At 42.1% G+C, this 22,826-nt stretch overlaps 1 protein-coding gene across 3 annotated transcripts in view; it reads left to right on the top strand.

The window, feature by feature from the left end:
* Positions 1-22,826, top strand: part of LOC104607427 (ketose-bisphosphate aldolase class-II family protein) — a 145,092-nt gene that overhangs the window by 36,666 nt on the left and 85,600 nt on the right. For 2 of the 3 annotated variants that reach the window (XM_088902420.1, XM_088902421.1), the window contains exons 10-13: positions 11,522-11,600; positions 11,726-11,772; positions 11,953-12,147; positions 13,468-13,543. In XM_088902420.1, the coding sequence (XP_088758546.1) occupies positions 11,522-11,600; positions 11,726-11,772; positions 11,953-12,147; positions 13,468-13,543 (397 nt within the window). The remainder of the gene's footprint in view (positions 1-11,521; positions 11,601-11,725; positions 11,773-11,952; positions 12,148-13,467; positions 13,544-22,826) is intronic. The other variant, XM_088902422.1, reaches the window with a different exon arrangement.

The following is a 22,826-nucleotide window of genomic DNA, read 5'->3' as shown; positions in this document are numbered from 1 at the left end:
ATGATTAATTCATAGTAAAAGGTGAAATTACATTATTACTCCTGTATTCAAATGCTTGAGAATAGAGACAAAAAAACACTGATTTAAAGAAGGGAAAAGACTAAAATAACCCTAAAAACAAAGATGTATTTTAACACTCCCCCTCAAGTTGGAGCATATATATCATACAACTCCAACTTGTTGCAAATGTATTTCATCCGAGCTGGTCACTCAAGCCTTTGGTAAACAAATCAGCTAGTTGATCTTCAGACTTCACGTATGGGGTAATGATTTCTCCACTAACCACCTTTTCTCTAACAAAGTGGCAATGCACCTCTATGTGTTTGGTCCTCTCATGATACACTGGATTAGAGGAGATATGAACGGCAGCCTGGTTGTCACAAAATAGCTTCATGGGGGTTGTGATTGATATTCCCATCTCTTGTAACAATTGTCTTAACCACACCAAGTCACATGTAGTGTGGGCCATGGCTCTGCACTCGGCCTCAGCACTACTCCTAGCCACCATATTCTGCTTCTTGCTTTTCCAAGTAATCAAATTCCCTGCCAAAAAGGTGCAGTAACCGGTTGTTGATTTCCTGTCAGTAATTGACCCTGCCCAATCAGCATTTGTGTATCCTTCCAAGGAAAGTTCTCCCTCTTTCTTATACAACAACCCTTTACCTGGAGCCCCCTTCAAATAGTGTAGAACTCTAACAATACCTTCCCAATGGGTTGTCCTTGGGTTCTGCATGAATTGGCTCAATAATCCAACGTTGAAGGAAATGTCAGGTCTTGTAATGGTTACATAAATTAGTTTTCCAACTACTCTCCTGTACTGTCCAGGATCAATCTAGGGGCTCCCCCTCACTATCAGACATCTTGACATTTGGATCTATAGGGGTATCCACTGGCTTTGCCCCTAAAAGACCAATTTCTTCCAATAGGTCAAGCACATACTTCCTTTGTGAGAGAGAGATTCCCAACTTTGACCTTGCTACTTCTATGCCCAAAAAATATTTCAAGTTCCCCAAGTCCTTAGTATGGAACTAATTTTGTAAAAATCGTTTGAGCTTTTCAATGCCATGCTCATCACTTCCTGTGATAATGATGTCATCAACATAGACTGCTAGCACAATCTTCCCAGAGGTAGTGTCTCTATTGAACACTGAATGATCAACCCTACATTGTGTCATCCCAAACTGTTGTACTACACTACTGAATCTCCCAAACCAGGCCCTCGGAGATTGCTTCTACCCATAAATTGCTTTCTTCAACCGGCACACCTTACCTTCCTCCCCTTGAGCAACGCACCCTGGAGGTTGCTCCATATACACCTCCTCCTCTAGGTCACTGTGAAGAAATGCATTTTTAATATCCAATTGGAACAACGGCCAATCAAAGTGTGCAGCCAAGGAAATAAGCACATAGACCGAACCCATTTTAGCTACAGGTGAAAAGGTATCAGTATAATCAACACCATGGGTCTGTGTATACCCTTTGGCTACTAAGCGTTCTTTATATCTCTCCACACTACCATCGGCAAGATACTTAACAGTGTAAACCCACCAACAACCAACTGCTTTCTTTCCTAGAGGCAGAGAAGTGAGGTCCCAAGTATGATTGGATTGAAGAGCATAAAATTCCTCATCCATTGCCCTTTTCCATTCCGGAGAGAGGAACATCTTGAAGAGACCTAGGAACAAACACAAACGATAAAAGGGATACAAAATTCTGATAGGATGGAGATAAATGGGCAAATGAAACATAATGAGATATAGGATGTTCAGTACAAGCACGCTTACCTTTGCGAAGCGCAATGGGAAGATCAAAATGAGATGGATCCTTCGACAGAGGAGCCGCTGATGGCGGAGATAGGGATGGAGAAAGCTGAAACATAATACCACGAGGGCCGTGAGCATACACTCGATGGATCTGTGGTCACATTGACTCTTGAACAACAGGAGTAGGCACAAACACCTCCTCTATTGGTAAGGGAAGAGGAGGTGGGGATAGAGTATCAAGGGAAGTAGGTTCAGGTGAGGAAAAAAAGGAACATTTTCAAAGAAAGTCACATCAGGAATAACAAAGGAGCGCCGAAGGGAAGGACTGTAGCACTTATATCCTTTTTGGGTCCGAGAGTACCCTAGAAAGAGACATTTAAGAGCACGGGCGTCCAACTTATCCAACACTTGCCCCAAGCGATGAACAAAACAAACGCAACCAAAGACACACGGAGGCAAAGGGAATGGAGATTGAGAAGGAAAGACAATAGAAAAAAGGAGAGGAGCCACTTAACACGGAAGATGGCATACGATTAATGAGAAAGCAAGAAGTAAGAATAGCATCACTCCAATATTTTTTTTGGAACTGACATTTGAATCAAAAGTGCCCTAGCAGTGTAAAGTAAATGTCTATTCTTCCGCTTAGCTACTCCATTTTGTTGTGGAGTAGAGGAGCAGGATGATTGATGTATTATGCTATGAAATTCAAAGAACATATGGAATGGGTGTTGAAAATATTCTTTTGCATTGTCAAATCAAAAGTATTTGATGGAGATACCAAAGTGATTCTTAATTTTAGCATAAAAGGAGAGAAATATATCAAACACCTCTGTATGAGATTTTATTAAATAAATCAAAGTCATTCTTGAAAAATCATTTTTTTTTATCAATAACAGATTCAATCAATTCATTGAAATATCAAAATATTTATAGCAAGGAAGACAAGAACTCTTATCTTCCGAATACAACTTAAACCCTCCAAAGAGAGAAAAAAGAGAAAAAGAAACAGAAGAAACAATTAAGTTACAACTTAGCCCAAAACATTGCTTCCCTTTCTATCCCTTGTTTAGCTAATCCATCAGCTAAAGAGTTAGTTGATCTCTTAACCCAACTCATCCTGATTTCCATCTCCCGCACCAGCCACCTGAATTTCCTCTTCTCATTTCTGTAGATCCATAAACCACCAGTCGTCTTTAATCAGCCACCCTATCACCACCTCCGAGTCCCCTTCAATTATGAGTTTCCTGACATTCATCTCCTTGGCTTTTTGAACTCCTTCCATAACTACCAAGATCTCAGCTCTAAGGGAATCCCCCACACCAATTGGGCCTGAAAACAGGGCATAAATGACCCCGTTCTCATCTCTAAAAACACCTCCAATCCCTGATTGTCCTGGATTCCCCCTACAACTCCCATCAAAATTTAACTTCAAGAAGCCAGCAGGTGGGGGATTCTTGAAAAATCATCAACAAAGGAAATAAAATATTTAAAATCATTGTAAGATTCAACTGGACAAGGACCCCAAACATCTGAATGAACAAGTTCAAAAAGACTTGAGACTCTAGTAGGTTCCCTTGGAACAGAAGAGACACGATGATGTTTACTAAGCTGACAAGCTTTACACTGTAACTCACGAACAGACACAACCTCTGGAACAAGACTCTTGAGAGCTGGAAGAAGAAGGGTGACCCATCCAATAGTGCCACTACAACGGTGTAATAGAGGAATGAAGAGCTGTTTGTGACCCACCACTATCAAGATAATACAGTCCTCCAGCTTCATGCCCACCACCAATTGTCTTCCCCGTCTTGAGATCCTAAAAAATGCAATAGGACGGAAAGAATGAGACGGAGCAATTCAAGGATTTTGTCAACTTACTGACAGACATAAGACTAAAGGGAAATTTAGGAACATATAGGACCGGCGGTAAAGTAAAATTAGAATGTAGCGAAACATCACTGGTACCAGAAATACGGGATGTAGTACCATCAGCCAGAGTAACCGATTGGGCGGTAGAGGGAGGGGATAAAGATGCAAACAGGTCTGAGGACCCAGTCATGTGATCTGAGGCCCCAAAATCAATAATCCATGGTGTAAAGGGAGAAACAAGACATGTTGTACCTGACTTTGCAAGAGTTGCAGTATTACCGAAAGAAGAAGAAGACAGACGAAGTTTTTTATACTCTTTCTACAGTAGCATGATTGGCCCAAATAGAAGGTGGGCCATGCAGATCATAAACAGTAGTTCATAGTGTGTCCTTCCCGTCCATAATAGCTGCATTCTTTGATCATTCCTCGACCAGCAATATTGACACCACGACCTCTAAAGTTCCCATCTCTACCACCATTGCGACCTCCTCTCACACCACGGTTACTACCTTTGGGAACGCTACTTCTACCACGTGAGCCACCTCTACCACCTCTAGTTGTGGCTAGGGCTGACTTCTCTAATACTGGAGAGCTATCTGTATGTGGAGTCGTAACCCTTCTTACTCTGGAGAAGACTTTTGATAGTGTAGGTATGTCACTGCTACCTAAAATCTGGGCATGCACTGGTTCAAATTCATTCCGCACTGCTACCTAAAATTCTGGACATCCAACTGATCTCTCTGTTGTTTTTGCACTTTGAGATCAATCGAAAGAGGCTGATACGAATCCAATTCATTCCGCAAACTCTTTAAGCAAGCATAGTACTCTTCCACACTCCCATCACCTTGCTGTAATTGAAAATACTCCTGATACAATTGATAGATTCTAGTTACATTGTCTTGTCCAGAATACAACTGCTTAGCACGTTCCCAAGTTTCTTTTGCAGTGTCAAAGAACATCGGGTTCACACTGATATGAGGTTCCATACTATTCCAGAGACATCTCATAATCTGTGCATTCTCCTGGATCCAATCATCATACCCTGCAGCTCCTGGGTCTGGTTTGTTTTCTTTAATATATTTTAACTTTCCTCTTGCCGTCAAATTTACTTCCACCGACTTTGCCCATGGTACGTAGTTGGTACCATTAAGTTTGACCGACGTCATTTGTACAGCCATGAAATCAGGTTGTACAATCATACTAGTTTTGTATTCACTGCCAGAGGTAGCCATCAGTTACTTCTGCAACACTCTCCCTAGACGAACACCTTCCCGACTCAACAACAGCATTCAACCGACTTGACTATCGTTTTTGAAACTTCAACAGCATAGCCGCAACCCCTAAACCTGGAACATCAGGATAAAAACTTCTTCTACGAGTCAACCAACCTCTCGATTCCTAGAAAATAACCCACCAAACACATCAACCACAACCAACAATCAGCCGAACTTCACATTCACAGTCCCTCTTCAAACTGCCGAGTAGAGGGAGTCTAAACCACCACCAAACAGTCGACCAACGATGCAGGTTGAGGCATAGAAGCCTCTAAACCTTTTGGGTGATCTGTCCTTTTAGGTTCTTCCCCTTCCTTTCTTCTCGTATTGGTATAAAAACTCAGCTGAACTAGTTGCAGGCGTCCTTCACTGATGCAGTCAGGAAACTTGATCAACCAGGTTCTAGTACCATGTTATCAGGCCTGTATTTAATTAAACAAATAAAAAGAAGGCTTCTGGTATGAGCCTAGAAGGAGAAGGGGTGAAGAAGAAGAAGAGGAGAAGAACGGTTGAACAGAATAGGGCTCTGCAGTTTCTATCGAAGAAGAGAACTGCCGCCCAGAATGATTAATTCATAATACAAGGTAAAATTACACTATTATCCCTGTATACAAATGCTTGAGAATAGAGACAAAAAAACACTGATTTAAAGAAGGGAAAAGACTAAAATAACCCTTAAAACAAAGCTGTATTTTAACAAACCCCAACTCAACAATGAAGTTCTTGAGCCAAAGATCTCTGCAACTTCATGTGCCATGATTCTATTCTCAGCCTTGACACTAGACCTAGTCAGCACTACCTGATTTTTACTTTTCAAGTTACTAAATTACCTCCAAAAAACATGCAGTAGCCTGTTGTGGACCTCCTATCCTCCACTGAGCCAGCCTAGTTAGCAACCATATAAGCTTCCACTTTCAAGTGTCCATGCTTAGAAAAGAGAATACGTCTCCCGGGATTTTTTTTAGATATTTAAGAATCTGCTCTACTGCTGTAAGATGTTGGTCTTGGGAGAATGCATATATCTGACTAAGCACCCCAACGGCATAGGAAATATCATGACGGGTCATGGAAAGATACATACTAATAAGTTTCTGGAGATGCCTTACATCAGGAAGAGGTTCACCATCATCTCCAAGTCTGTGATTGCTCTCAATTGGTGTATCAATTGGCTTAACCACCAATTTTCCAAAATCCTTTGCCACTGGTGGGGACTTTAATAATATTAGATTTTCTGAGAGAAAGTAAAGTATACTATCATTAATTATGATCCAAAAAGCATGTACAACACGCTTCTGTACACAGGGATTTACAATCATTGCCCATGCAGTCCTATACCCTTATACCTTACTTTACAAAAAAGATTATCATGTACCAAAAAAAGAACTGTAGTTTCTATCCTTAAACAACTTGTTCACAGCAAACCAAGAGAACATTTTCCTCAAGACTTTCTGGTAAAACTGTGTCTATAGAGCTCCTTTATTCTTAAAGATCCTTGGATTTCTCTCCTGCCAAATGCACCAAAAAACCGCTGCAGGAGTGATGTTCCATGCCAGTTTTCACCTCTTAGTTTAACTTTCAACTCTCCAAACTTCGTGTAAAATCCTCCACCAATTCTTGGTTACAAGTTTGCACCTCAAACGGATTCCATATTTTGACCAAACCTCATAAGAAAATCTTCAGTGTAACATCAAGTGATTAACTGATTCAGTTTTCTCATCACATAAAATGCAGTTGGTGGAATTCAGTGGCATACCCTTCCTTACCAAGTTGTCTCTGGATAGAATTGATCAAGTAGGTGGCCCAAACAAAAAAGGCTACCTTTGAGGGAACATTTTTACACCAAGTAATACTATGAAATGGCCTGGTGGGTGGTGGAGCTTTCTTTTGTTGGGCCCAGTATACATGGCAAATAATCAAGAATCTCCAACTTTGGTCAAGCAATATAGATTTTTGGTGTTGATTGACTGGGGAGATTTGTCCCCTAACTCCCACGTCATTCTTCCCAGGTTGGTGGAATCAGATCACTGTCTTTTGTTACTTACGGGTGTTTCCCAATTTAGAAGGAAATCTCCCTTCGGGCAGGAAAATAGCTAGACTGAAGGTCAAAGTTTTGAGGAGCTAATCACCTCAAAGTGGTGGGCTCTCATATCATGGCCATAAAGTTGAAAGAACAATTTATCTAACATCAGAGAAGGAGAAGGAGGAATGCTATTAATTATTAAAGTTAATAACTTGGCTGAAGAAAGAGGGATCTTATTTGAAGAAAAATGACTCAAAGATTGGAGGCAAAGAAAAAATTTAATAAGTTAGGTTATAAAGAAGATAGGGGTTCTTACAAAGGTTTATATAAAGCTTCACAAAGAAGGCCATTCTTGTTAGGTGATGTGAAGTTTAAAAAGATTGAAGAGTCAATGAAGGAGTGATTGGAGAGAGAGAGTTTGAGGAGGAAGAGGTTTGGGGGGCAGTTAAAGTTTAAAGGGATATAAGGCATAGTGTTTGAATGGTTTCAGTATTTCTTCTTTTTTAAAGATCTCTGGAGCATTGCTAAGGAAGATTTGATGGGGATGTTTTAGAAATTATGGGAAGATAAAGTGATTGAGAAATACTGAAGCTGCTTTAGTTCTGAAGATTAATTTGCAAACGATCCAGCTTATACCTGTTGGTGATGTCCCACAAATAGATGAACTGGCAAGGACCTTGGCTTGACACTTGGAGCAAAATACAACTCACTGCTATTTGGGATCTAGTCATTAAGTATAATTCCATAGGAAATTAGCTGGAAAGGGTCCTATCTTTCAAAAGGGGTAAACTTGTTCTTATCCAAAGTGTGCTTTTGAATCTGTCTACATATTGTATGCCTTTCTCTAATATGCCTACATTCTGGAGAAGCTTCACAAGACTTTCTTTGAAAAGGTCATAATGGAGAGAAGTATCATCTAGGGGCCTGGAACAACGTCTGTGAACCTAAAACTGCTGGAGGTTTGGGTTTAAGGAAGCTGTGCACAATGAACAAATCCCTCCTTTGCAAATGGTTATGGAGGTTTGGGGAGGAAAGCAATAATCTGTGGTGAAAGATAATTGCAAGAAAATATGGACTTTGTCCTACTGGCTGGGACTCTCTAAACCCGAATTAGCCTTATGGTTTTGGTGTCTGGAAAGTTATCATGAAACTGAAATCAGATCTTGAAGATTTTACTATATTGAAGTCGGGCCCTGAGGTGAGAGAACTTATTTCTGGAAGGATGGCTGGTGCAATGGTCGCTTTCTCTATGATCTCTTTCCAGTGTTGTTTCTCTTCACCTCAAACAAAGAATGACCTGTTATGACTGTTATGAAAGGGTAGGTTCAAGTATAGTATGGAGTCCTACTCAGATGTAATACGAATGACCTGGAACTGGAGGCTCTTGGTTCTCTGCTGGAGCGGGAGGCTCTTGGTGATATTTTCGGTTGTTTTGCCTGTAAGTCTGGTTAAAAGGCCCTCTCACAGGTCCACCACCTCAGCCTGTTCCTTGGGCGTGGATCTGGTGGGTACAGGTCCCCCTAAGGAATTTTCTTCCTCTGGTCGACAACCCTGGATAGAATCCTAACCATTGACAGCCTAGTGGTTAGGGGCATGCAATTGGAAAGGGAGAACTCTTGCTGTTTGTGTGGAAACTTTCAGGAATCAGTGTCTTATCTTCTCATTCACTGTGTTTTCTCTCAATAGATCTGTTCTCATTTTTTGAATCTGTTTGGGAGATTCTGGGTGACACCCCTGATGTGCCATTTTTGCTGGCCTCTTGGAAGCAGCCTGGTTTCTGGCTAAGGTAAAAATTCTCTGGAAGTCCCTCTCCCTTGCACTCTGCTGTGCTATCTGGAAGGAGAGGAATAGCAGGATTTTTGAAGCAAAGTTCTCTCCCCCTGAAGTGGTGATTATCAAAATAGAATGGTCGCTTATTCAATGGATAGGGGTCCTGAAGATTTTTTCTGCTGTCCCCATTCAGATTCAATCTTTTATGAATTAGTGGAGAAATGCCATTACTGAAGTCTTTTGTTTATACATGTATGGAACTGAGAAGGTTTTATTATTATTATTATTTATTTTTTACTCAGCTGTATAGCAGCCTTATGTTTTAAGGGGTCTCTCGTCCCTTCTTCTTTTCATAGTAGTACAAATTTCAGACCATTTATCAAAAAAAAAAAAAAGTTTTAGGGTGATGGAGTTTAGACCAATAAGTTTTATTTCCAGCCCATATGAAATTATTGCAAAAGTAGTGTCAAGGGGGCTTATGTTGGTGTTGCATGAGGTTGTGGGTCCTATTCAAATGGCACTTGTTGAAGGTAGACAAATTCTGGATGGATTTCTGATTGGTAGTGAATGAGTGGATGCTAAAATAAGAAGTGGTGTGGTTGGAGCAATTTGTAAAATAGATATGGAGAAGGCCTATGATCATGTGGAGTGGGTTTCTTTTGAGGAGGTGTTATCAATGGTGGGATTTGGTGAGAAGTAGAGAAGTTGGATCTTTGTTTGTGTCTCAACAGAATTCTTCTAGGCTTTGAGGGGTTTGAGACAAGGGAATTCCTTATATCTTATGTTGTGTTGGTGGTAGATGTTTTAAATAGTTTGTTAAATAGAAGTCTGGAAGCAGGTCTGATTGGAGGGTTTAAGGTTGGGAGAGAGGGCTTTATTGTTTCCCATCTTCAATATGCTGACGATATTTTGGTGTTCTTGGATGCTTTGGTGGATCAAGCATTGAAGTGGGGAGCTACTCCCAAATGTTTTGAGTTGCTCATTGGGCAGAAAATAATGTGAATAAGAGTATAATATTTTGGGTTGGGGAGATTGCTCAATCTCTGTTAGAAGAGTATGCAGTTTCTATTAGATGTTTAGTAGGGGAATTTCCATTTTGTTATTTTGGGCTTCCAGTTGGTGAAAGAGCATCTACAAATTCAACTTAGCAGCTAGTGCTAGAATAGATCAAAGGTTGGCTGGCTAGAAAAGGAAGATATTTTTTGGGTGGTAAAATCACTTTCATCAAACATAGTTTTTGTAACTTACCTATTTACTATTTGTTTCTTCTCAAAATTCTGGCTTTGGTGGATAATTCAATTGAGAGGATGCAAAGAGAGTTATTATGGAACATTAAGTTAATGGAAAGAAAATATCATTTGGTCAAATGGGCTTTGATGTGTGGGGAGAAGGATGGGGGATTTGGGGATTCATAGAGTTAGATTATTCAATAAAGCATTGTTTGGAAAGTGGTTGTGGAGGTTTGGGATAGAGAAGGGGTCTTTGTGGAGAAGAGTTATTGCTTGCCGGTATGAGGTGGTTAGCCTTAGGTGGGATTCCAAGGAGGTGAAACCTTTTTGTTGTTCGTGTGTGTTTAGAAAGGGGTTATGAATTTTCATTTGGCATTCCTAAACTGTGTCATTTCGGGTGGGGAGGATGGTGTGATTGGTAAGGGTTGGTAGGTTATGTGATCTTTGTTTGAGGCTTTACACGTTAAGTGAGAAGGACACTTCAGTGGCTTAATGTTTTGAAGTTAGTTATGGTGTGGTGGTTTAGCGTCCTAGAATCAGAAGATCACTTTTTGATATGGAGATTGGGGAGTTCTTAAGGTTGTTGGATAAATTTCAAGCTATAGAATTCCAGCTGGACAGACCTGATTCAAGATGGTGGAAAGAGTACAACAATGGTTTATTTACTGTTAAATCATTTTATAAAACTTTGGCAAGAAACTAGGTTGAAAAGGCTCCAATAAAGGGTGATTGGGGGAATCCAGTTCCCCCTAGGGTTGAAGCCTTTGCTTGCTTGGTTTCTTTGGATGAATTCTTACTCAAGACTATTTAAGTAGGAGAATTCAGATTGTAAGTGGGTATTGTTATGCGAAAGCAATGTGAAGGGTGTTTTTCATCTGTGCTTTGGTTGTAGTTTCTCAAGGTTCATTGGGGATTTTTCTTCAGACTCTTTTTGGCTTGGTGATGTAGTCTCCAAGATATGTGAAAGAAATCTTTTCTTGTTGGTTTGTTTTGGATGGGAGTAAGAAAACGAATATTATGGTTTCAGAAGGCTTAAAAGGGTAAATAATGATTCTTTTCCCATATCATGGTACGATTATTTGGTTGGCATGCTTCATGGTTCATGCATCTTGTTTAGCTGTATGTTTCTAGCAATGTTGTTTATTTGTCACTCTGCGCTGTTTGTCTCTCCTCAATATTCAGGCATGATATCTAGGTTACTAAAATGTGGTTCTTCTGTGGCTAAAAAGTAAAATAGTTTCAAATGTCTAGCTTGTAAATTTCTAATTAGTTTCATGAATATCTTGTTGTTATCTACTTGTCTTGTATTTATTTGTTACAAGGCATGGATGATTCATGGGATTATTCTTGTGATTTGGTTTGGTACTAAACACATTGAGAAATTCGGTTGCCTTTTTCCTATCTTTATTTATTTCCTTTAACTTTTGTCCTTTGTTTAGAGGGTATTAGTTGAACTTTATCTATAAACTCTTCTCAAAACTATACTATCATGGTCTTCTATGTATAATAAATTTCTTTTCTAAATTAGAACTTTTTATACTTTTTTATTTTTATGACCTTACATGTTTCTAATGGATGACTTGTTTTTAATTTAAGGGATTTATTTTGGATACAGCCAAGTCACTAACATTTCCTCTTCCACTTCTAGCAGTGGCTCATCAACAACTTATTTATGGTATTAATTTTAATCATTTTAGACATTTTAAATGATACATGGTATGTTCCAGTTTTGTAATTTTTTTTGGATCAGTATGTGGCAATTTTTAATGCCTGAAAGCAACCTGTTTCTTGTTTGTCAAGGGTCTTCCCGTAAACACAGAGATGATGACGACACTACTCTGGTTAAGGTTATTTTCATGTATCAATTTTCTCTTTATAGAAGTACCTGTTAGTACATTTCTTTTTGTAACCTGCTTTATAATCAACCTACTGATTCAAATTTTGGAAGATATTTTCTGGATCTTGATTTTGTTAGGTTAGCATCAGTTAGTTAATTTTTGTGTTAACACTGCATTATTCTTGCACAGATATGGGAGAAGGTATTTGGAGTGAGTATAACAGATGCATCTAATGCAGAATCTTACAGCCCTCAGCAGTTGGCTAGTCAAATTACTGCTTCATCAAAAGCTGTAAAGCGCGTTGGTTTCATTGGTCTTGGAGCAATGGGATTTGGCATGGCAACTAATCTCTTAAGATCAGAATTTTGTGTTCTTGGTTTTGATGTAATACTTCATTCCTTCCCATATTAATATTATTTCCTAGTGATTTTCAACTTTCTATCTGGAGTATGAGAACAAGATGATTTCATAATACCTAAACCGTTGACCATCACATTGGATGATCTTCTAATCCACTTGATGCTGACACCAATCTCCCTTGGTAGACAAATTATCTCCCTCATGACCTGCCTGTGGGTCCACACCCCCAGATTCCTTGTTTGCATCCACCCTATCACTAACTTAGAGTCGTCCACTTCTATCTGCTGGAACCCCAACTGTTTAGCCAATCCCAATCCTTGGAGGAGGGCCATAACTTCTCTCTATGTGAGTCTCTCACTCCTATTGGATCAGAGTAAAGAGTCGCTAACCTTCCCTCCCCATCTCTATAAACTCCCCCAATGTTAGATGGTCCCAGGTTGCAAAATGAGATCCCATCAAAAGCTAAGCTTAATTATTTGAAGTGATGAAGGGAACCAAATCTCTTGAATCACAGCCTTGATAGGTGATGAAAAATAAATGTCAATAAAAACATGTTTCAAGTTGTTCTATTTAAAAATACTTGTATATTTAAAAAGAAATGTTAATAAACCGTAAGACAGGCATATATTTTTCCTATATATCTTTTCATCCTCTTCCTTTAATTTTTAGCCTTTGGCATCATTGTTAGTTTGCAGAAAATGGAACATGTTACCTTCGTTTTTTATATTACACAATATTTTCTATTATATATTTATAGTGCTTTGCAAATAAAGAAGTTGTCTGATGGTATTTGATTTATTTAAAGAATGCTAGTTTTATAGGTTTGACCAGAAAAAGAATTCTTGTACCTGGATCTAGTTGGTTTATTAGGTATTTTTCTCCTCAAAAAATGGAGTCAACATCTGGTTAGAAGAATGTAGAGTGCATTTGAGTCTCATTATGAAGGTCTAAAATTACAGGTTGTTAAGGTAGAATTCGAAAGACATGCAAACAACAAAATGGATGTAGCAGGTTGCATCCTTTTATTGGTGTTTTGGTACATTAAGAAACTGAATTTGAAGCGATATATGCTCCATATTTGACAAAGTATGGATCCTGTGGATAAGGACAATTAGATTTGTTTTCATTTAGAGAATATCTATATATTTTCATGTCTTCTAAGGTAGATGATTGTCTTGTGGATTAATCAAACATAATATTTCCCAAAGTCAAGACCCCTTGGTAGTTTTACTGGACTTTCTTTGAAGTGATTTCTTTGTCTTGTAAGGAATATTGGCTTTATGACTTTTGTGGACTTTTTAAGATAATAACTTTGGTCTGGTGATGGTTCTTTTTGGATTTTAGGTTTATAAGCCAACTCTATCTCGGTTTCTAGATGCTGGTGGCTTGGTTGGGAACTCTCCTGCAGAAGTATCTAAAGGTAATTCAAAATTTTCATTGATATCCCAAAGTTGTTCTAAATTCAGGTCTTCAAGTTCAAGGCTTTTGAAAAAGAGATTGCTATGGGGTATTGGGGATAAGTCTATTTTCCTAGAATTTGAGGCATGGTGGTACTTTATTTCTTACAACTTGTTATAAAGGTGCTGCTGCTTTGTTAGGCAAGGATTATTGGTTGTTAACAGGAAACATGGTGGTTTGGTCCTTTCTAAATCTGCTTTGTTAGGGGTAGTTTCCTTGATTTATTTTGGTCCATCTTTTGTTTACAAGGGTGGGGAAAATGCTCACAGGTATTTATTCATTCTTAGGCTTAAAGGTGAAATAGGCATCGTTTTCTAATAAATAAAATCCATCACCTTTTTCAAGAAAAGGCATGGTTGTATTTTCATGCGGATCTATTGGAGCCTTCTGCATATGGTTGATTTTGATTACAACAATAAATATGAATAGATATCTGTAATAAGAGTTAAAGAGAGGAAGAAAGCAAGAGAATAGAGAGAGAAGGAAGAGAGAGGAAGAATGGAGAAGCACTCCATATTGTGGGAAAAGATCAGTCCCCACTTTTCTTTCTATTAACTAATACAATTGAATGATGAAAATTACATCAGTACCGCCAATTAGGTGGCAGCAATGAGGAGGCTAATAAACAAATATAAACTGGTCCATGGACCCAACAACTATCTTGACAGTATGTCCAGCCAGAAATAAGAGGAAGAGAAGAGAAGAGAAGAGGAGAAGAAGAGAAGAGAGAAGAGAGAAGAGAGAAGAGAGAAGAGAGAAGAGAGAAGGGTTTTGCAATGTAACAGTGCTGGCGGTGCCAGCCTTTATTTTAATATATATAGGGCGGCAGAATAACAAGGGAAAAGACCCTTGTGCCCCTGAGTATAATAACAGACATAACAGAAAGAAAAAAAACGAAATAAAAGAAACACTTTAACTAGCCAAACAGACCCTAACATCAACAACTAAATTATTTTAACACTCCCCCTCAAGTTGGAGCATAGATGTCAATCATGCCCAACTTGTCACACAAATCTTTGTGCCGCACATGATGAAGACCTTTGGTGAAGATATCTGCAAGTTGTTCTTCTGAGCTGACATATGGTGTACACACTTCTCTATTTTCAAGTTTCTCTCTAATAATATGCTTGTCCACTTCAATGTGTTTCGTCCTATCATGAAGGACTAGATTAGCAGCAATATTGATGGCAGCTTTATTGTCACAATAGAGTGACATAGGATTGCTCACTACGAAACCCAGTTCACCTAACAGATTTCTTATCCACATGATTTCTGCAACCCCATGAGCCATCGCTCTATACTCTGCTTCAGCACTGGATCTAGCCACAACACTTTGTTTTTTACTTCTCCATGTGACCAGGTTTCCTCCTACAAAGGCACAATACCCACTGGTAGACTTTCGGTCATTGACTGCTCCTGCCCAATCTGCATCAGTATATACTTCCACCTTTAAGTGACTGTGTTTCTAGAACAACAAACCAGCTCCAGGAAACTTCTTGAGATATCTCAAGATCCTCTCTACAGCTTCAAAGTGAGTTGTCCTAGGGCTGTGCATGAATTGACTAAGGACACCCACTGCATAGGCAATATGTTATGGACGCCTTCCTCGGGAAGACGTACCATCGCCGCCGGCAGCAACAGGCCCCGGGCCCACCGCCAGCAGCAGCAAGGATTCAGTGATGCTCATCCTACCCAATTCGGCAACAGCAGCCTTATCTAGATTAGATTAGCTCATTTTGCTTGTTCTTATCTTATTGTTCTTATCTCTTATCTTATCTTGTTAATAGCTTATCAGATTAGGATTAGCTTAGCTTAGCTTATCTTATCTTGTTAGTAGCTTATTAGATTAGGATTAGCTTATCTTATCCTTAGCAAGATAGAACTGGAAGTCTCCCTATTCAGCAAGGAGACTCCCCTTGATTAGGACTCTTGTAATCTCCTATTTAAGGAGACCCCATTATTGAATGAGATATCAAATTATTCAGTCAAGAGTGAGTTAGGAGAGTTGGTGATCTCTTGGACAAATCACCAAAGGCGCCAAGATAGGTTCATCACAAGCAGGAAGGAACAAGGGAAAACAGGATGTTTTCCCCGTGGACCGACCCGTGACGAGATCCTATTCCCGGGCCCTCAACAACTTGGTATCAGAGCAAGGCATCGTGGGAGATCTGGAGCAGCTACCTTCCAGGGTCCACGACCTCGAGCACCAACTCGTGGAGACCAACTCCGAAGTTCGTGAGATCAAAGGTGAAGTGCGAGAACTGCGGCGACTAATGGAGATGTTTCTTTCCAGCAGGGAAAGGAACTCTGACGGAGGGACAACAACTAACGACCGCCAGCCAAATCTGCTGGAGTCTTCCAGCGAACAGCAGTCCGTCGGCCATGAAGCAACCATCATCCCCAAGTACAGCAGGCTGGAGTTCCCATCGTACAACGGCAACGGAGACCCCCTAGGCTGGCTGTATCGCTGCGAGCAGTTCTTCCGGAATCAACGGACAAATGACTAGGACAAGGTAAGCCTAGCCGCCTTTCATTTAACAGAAGAAGCACAACTTTGGTTTTATCGGTTAGAGCAAGAAGAACCCGGGCTCAGTTGGCCCCAGTTTAAATCCTATTGCCTTCTTCAGTTCGGACCCCCATTGACCAGCAACCCACTGGGCGAGCTAATTAACCTTAAACAGACCGGAACAGTTGCTGAATACCAGCGACAGTTCCAAACCCTCCTCGCGAGGGCATCCTCCGTGCGACCAGACCAGCAAGTAGATATGTTCACAGCAGGGTTAGCAGAACCCATGCGAGTGGATGTCGAGATGCAGAATCCCCCAAATTTGGTCACAACCATGAACTTAGCCCGTGCATTTGAGCGCAAGCTGCAGCTCAGCCGCGGAATTTTTAATGTGGGTCGTCCACCGAACTCGTGGGTGCCCCCAAGACCAGCAGCAACGACCCCCTCTTCTGCTACCAGCCGGGAAATGAAGCCTCCCACGACCACCACCTCTAGAGCAGTGACAAGTATAGGCAGTAACATGGTCACTCTTCCCATCAAGCACTTGACCAGGGCAGAAATGGCAGAGCGCTGAGCGAGAGGTCAATGTTTCAACTGTGATGACCTCTACTCGGCAGGACATAGATGCAAGAGGCTTTTTTGCCTTCTCATAGATGAGCAAGAGGAGGAGGAAGGGGAACCCATCACATTCGAACCAGAGATCTCTCTCCATGCGATCACCGGTATTAAAACCTCTCAGACCATGCAGTTACAGGCACAGATCGCAGGTCAGCCAGTGCGCATTCTCGTCGATTCAGGGAGCACACACAACTTCATAAGTGAACATGCAGCCCTGCAGTTAAAACTACCAATGAAACTCCGGCCGCGACTACAGGTAGCTGTCGCAAATGGTGAAAAAGTTCACAGTCCAGGGATTTGTAAGGACATCCCAGTACAGGTCAATTCTGAACTAATTCTTGTTGATTTATTTGTACTCTCATTGGATGGGTTCGATATTGTTCTCGGGGTCAAATGGTTAATTACCCTAGGCTCGATTTTGTGGGACTTCAGCGCACTCACCATGACCTTCCATCTGAATGGCAAGCAAGTTTCATGGCACGGTTGAAGGGTTAAAGAAAAGACACCGCAGGTTCATGCACTCCAGACAGAACTGACAGCCATGGAAAAACTTCTCGCCGAGTTTTCAGATCTGTTCCGGGAATCGAAGGGCCTTCCCCCTTCCCGAGCTTGCGACCATCGTATTCCATTGGTGGCGGGTTCAGCACCAGTCGTTGTCAGGCCTTATCGCTACCCTCACTTGTACAGCGATGCTGAACCAAGGGATCATACGCAAAAGTCACTCCCCCTTCTTTTTGCCGGTTCTGTTGGTGGCGAAGCAGGATGGAACATGGAGGTTCTGTGTTGACTATAGAGAACTCAATGACCGAACGATCAAAGATAAGTTCCCTATTCCCGTTGTGGACGAACTGCTGGACGACTTGCATGGTGCCCAGTATTTCTCTAAGTTGGACCTCAGGTCCGGATATTTCCAAGTTCGCATGGCTCCCGGTGACGTGAAGAAGACTGCTTTTCGCACCCACCATGGCCACTTCGAATTTTTAGTCATGCCATTCGAACTCTCCAATGCACCATCTACATTTCAGGCACTAATGAACGAGGTATTCCAGCCCCATCTGCGCAAATTTGTTTTAGTTTTCTTTGATGATATCCTCGTTTACAGCAAATCATGGGTAGAGCATGTCCACCATCTGAGGACCGTTTTCGTACTCCTACGCCAACACAGCTTATTCCTGAAATGGTCCAAGTGCTCCTTCGGGGAACGACAGGTTCTTTACCTCGGCCTCATCATCCATGGGCAGGGTGTCACAGTTGATAGTTCAAAGATTCAAGCTATAACAAAATGGCCCAAACCTCAATCCGCCAAGGCCTTACGCGGGTTCCTCGGTTTAACGGGTTACTACCGCAAATTTGTACAAAACTATGGAGTGTTGGCAGCCCCGTTAACCAACCTGTTGAAGAGAAACTCCTTCCGGTGGGACGACGCAACTGATGAAGCTTTTCTATCACTGCGAAATGCACTGTCTTCAACCCCTGTCCTGCAATTACCTAATTTCGCCCTCGAATTTACAGTCGAGTGCGATGCTTCCGGAGTGGGTATCGGGGCCGTACTACAGCAGCAAGGGCACCCGATTGCTTTCTTTAGCCGTAGATTGGCCGATTGGCATCTGAAGCTTCCAGCCTATGAGCGCGAACTAATCGGCCTTGCCCAAGCCATCCAGCACTGGAGGCCGTATTTGTGGGGACGGTCGTTCATCGTCAAAACTGATCATTACAGCCTCAAATACCTGTTAGAGCAGCGTCTCACCACTTCCCCTCAGCAGCATTGGGTTAGCAAACTGCTCGGGTTTGACTTCCGGGAGGAATATAAGGCGGGATCCTCTAATCGCGCAGCTGATGCTTTGTCTAGGCGAGAAGAAGACGCAATGGTTCTATGTAGCATTTCCCAACCTCGGATCTCTCTGTTTGACGACATTGAGAAGGCAGCACCACAGTCCCCGGAATGGTCGCTCTTACTACAGAAGATCCAGACCGGCACGGCCGACCCCGATTGGTCACTTCACGATGGGTTGGTACTGTATAAGGGACGAGTCCATCTTCCAACAGACTGCACGTTGATTCCCACCATCATCACGAGCATCCATAACTCCACCCATGAGGGCATTCAAAAAACACTACACTGCGTCCGGACTGATTTCCATTGGCGAGGTATGAAGACTTCTATTCGAGATTTTGTCCAGAATTGCTCCACATGCCAACAACACAAATGGGAAAACCTACACCCGGCAGGCCTCCTTCAGCCCCTTTCCATCCCATCGCAGATCTGGGCCAACATCTCCATGGATTTCATTGAGGGACTTCCCAAGGTAGGGGGCAAATCAGTTCTCTTTATGGTAGTCGACCACTTCTCTAAATATGCGCACTTCATTCCTCTATCACACCCGTACAGTGCCACTTCGGTTGCCCTTGCCTTCTTTACACATATCTTTCGCTTTCATAGGTTGTCGGAATCCATCGTCAGCGATAGAGACCCGGCCTTCACTAGTGCCTTCTGGAAAGAGTTATTTCGACTACACGGCACCACCCTGGCCTACTCATCAGCTTACCGGCCACAAACCGACGGTCAAACGGAAGTGGTTAACCGCACTATCGAGATGTATCTCCACTGTTTTATAGGCGATCAACCTCGACGGTGGTTGGAATGGCTTCCTTGGGCTGAGTACTGCTACAACACAGCCTACCATTCCTCCCTCGGCATGACTCCCTTTCGCGTCGTTTACGGCAGGGATCCTCCCCGCTTGATGTCCTACGAGCCCAGATCTACTCGCTTGGACGCAGTCGATCACTCCTTACAGGACCGCGACGCCCTCCTTGTCGACGTCCGCATTCGCTTACAGCAGGCCCAGCTCCGCATGAAGCTCCACTATGATAAGCACCACCGGGAACTGTCGTTCGATCCAGGACAATTTGTTTGGTTGAAGCTCCAGTCCTACCGGCAACGCTCCTTGCGCCACAAGGCTGCCCTGAAGCTGGCCCCTAAGTTCTATGGGCCCTAGAAGGTTTTGCGACGGATTGGCAGTGTAGCCTACCAGCTGGAATTGCCAGAGACTAGCCGAATTCATGATGTCTTCCACATCTCCTTGCTGAAACCATTTACGGGTGTTCCCCCGGACCAAGTTCCCTCCCTGCCACCCTTGAAAGATGGCAAACTGGTCCCCCAGCCTAAAACTGTCACCCGCTCTCGTTTCAATCGTGGAATCCTTGAAGTTTTGGTGGAATGGTGTGATCTACCACCAACAGAAGCCACATGGATCCCATTGGCAGAGTTCCAAGCCACATATCCAGCTTTCGAGCTTGAGGACAAGCTCGTAGTCCAGGAGGGGAGTAATGTTATGGACGCCTTCCTCGGGAAGACGTACCATCGCCGCCGGCAGCAACAGGCCCCGGGCCCACCGCCAGTAGCAGCAAGGATTCAGTGATGCTCATCCTACCCAGTTCGGCAACAACAGCCTTATCTAGATTAGATTAGCTCATTTTGCTTGTTCTTATCTTATTGTTCTTATCTCTTATCTTATCTTGTTAATAGCTTATCAGATTAGGATTATGTTAGCTTATCTTATCTTGTTAGTAGCTTATCAGATTAGGATTAGCTTATCTTATCCTTAGCAAGATAGAACTGGAAGTCTCCCTATTCAGCAAGGAGACTCCCCTTGATTAGGACTCTTGTAATCTCCTATTTAAGGAGACCCCATTATTGAATGAGATATCAAATTATTCAGTCAAGAGTGAGTTAGGAGAGTTGGTGATCTCTTGGACAAATCACCAAAGGCGCCAAGATAGGTTCATCACGAGCAGGAAGGAACAAGGGAAAACAGGAGGTTTTCCCCGTGGACCGACCCGTGACGAGATCCTATTCCCGGGCCCTCAACACAATATCAGGCATGGTCATAGACAAATACAAAATTCTCCCTGACTGTCTCCCAGATGATGATTAGGTTCAATTGGTGAATCAAATGGTTTTACCCCCAACTTGCCTGTATCTTCTAGTAGATCTAGTACATATTTCCGTTGGGAAATAAAGATGCCCTTGTGAGAGCGGGCAACTTCAATTCCAAGGAAGTAACGTAAGGGGCCTAGATCCTTCACCCCAAATTGAGTGGCTAAGAATTTTTTTAGTCTCCGTATTTCAGCCTCCCAATCTCCTGTGATCACTATGTCATCCACATACACAATAAGAGTTGCAATTTTACCTTCACCTCTTTTCACAAATAGAGTATGATCTGACTGGCATTGTTTGAACCCCATCTGTTGAACTGCTAAATGGAACTTACTGAACCAAGCCCGAGGTGATTGTTTCAACCCATATAGAGATTTTTTTAACCTGCACACCTTTTGTTCACTGCCTTTGGCACAGAACCCTGGGGGTTAGGTCATGTACACTTCCTCTTCCAAGTCACCATTCAAGAAAGCATTTTTGATGTCCAATTGGTGAAGTTCCTAGTCAAGATTTGCTGCCAAGGAAAGAAGAATCCTGATAGAGTTCATCTTGGCTACTGGAGCAAAAGTCTCTGCATAGTACACTCCATATACCTGTGTAAAGCCTCTTGCTACCAGTCTAGCCTTGTACCTTTCAACAGTTCCATCAGCCTTGTGTTTCACTGTGAACACCCACTTGCACCCCACTGGTTCCTTCCCTTCAGGAAGGTCTACCAACTCCCAAGTGCCATTTTTGTGTAAAGTATCAATTTCTTCCTGCATTGCATCTGTCCATTCAGGTTTAGACAAAGCTTCTGCCACAGTCTTAGGAATGGGGACACTGTCCACAGAAGAGAGGAAGGCACGGTATGAAGGCGAAACATGCTCATAGGACACAAAATTAGAGATAGGATGATTAGTGGTACAAGACCTAACACCCTTTCTCTTAGCAATAGGAATATTAAGATCATTGGTGACAGGTGAATCAATATTTAGAGGAACAGACATATCAATAGGAGCAAGTGTATCTGGTTGATGAGACGGATTTGCCTCGGGTGAATCCGATGATGTTGGTTGCATAGTGTTAGGTTCCACGGCTCTTGAACTCTGCTGGCTCTTATGGCGACGATGAAAAACCCGGAATGGAGGAGGATCGGGTAAAGGAGGTAGTTGAGTTTGAGTCGTCGCCTGTTTCCCCTCAACCCTACTCTCCCCCTGAGGAGAAACCGAGAAAAAAGGTTGATTCTCAAAGAATGAGACATCAATGGAAACATAATACTTGCGAGCAATGGGATCATAGTAGCGATACCCCTTTTGAGATAAAGGGTAACCAAGAAAAACACAAGGAATAGCCCGAGGATCAAGCTTACCACGAGTAGGGGACAGGTTATGGACAAAGCAACGACACCCAAAAACACGCATCGGAATGGTGGACAACGGGGTTGTAGGGAACAAAAGCTGATGTGGGGCCTTATACTCTAGTAGCCGAGAGGGCATGCGATTGATGATATACGTAGCACACAAGACTGCATCCATCCAAAACCGTTTTGGCACATTCATATGAATCAATAAGCCACGAGCGACTTCGAGAAGGTGGCGGTTCTTCCGTTCAGCCACACCATTTTTTTGGGGTGTCCTGGCACAAGAGCTTCGCTGAAGTGACCCACTCGAAGGAAAAAACTCCGTGAGATCACTATGGAAATATTCCTTCGCATTGTCCGACTAGAAGATATGGATTTCCGTTTGGAACTGAGTGAACACCATGCGTTGAAAATCTTTCACAATTTGTGGCACTTCATCTCGAGATCGCATAGGGTAAACCCAAGTGTATCTAGAATAATCATCAATCAGGTAATGAAGTACTTATAGCCAGCCCCAGTAGGTAGAGTAACAGGGCCCCAAACATTAGAATAAACAATATGAAATGGAAATTCAGATCTTTTATTTCGCAAAGGTAAAGAACTTCTACAATGCTTACTCAATTGACAAGTTTGACACTATAACTGACTCACTGGCAAGGACTCAAACAACTTTGGAAACATAACTTTTAACGACTCAAAAGAAAGATGACCTAGATGACTCTGCCATAAATAGGTTTGACTCTCACTTGACGAACTCATGGACTCTATCGCCACAAGACCAGCATTATTCTCCAACACGTAGAGACCATCCACCATGCTTCCTCTACCAATCGTCTTCCCCGAGG

Source organism: Nelumbo nucifera, chromosome 4, assembly GCF_055504915.1.
Source record: "Nelumbo nucifera cultivar China Antique chromosome 4, China Antique-T2T, whole genome shotgun sequence".
Lineage (NCBI taxonomy): Eukaryota > Viridiplantae > Streptophyta > Magnoliopsida > Proteales > Nelumbonaceae > Nelumbo > Nelumbo nucifera.
The sequence above is the reverse complement of the archived record's forward strand: the minus strand, read 5'-3'. Positions and strand labels throughout refer to the sequence as shown.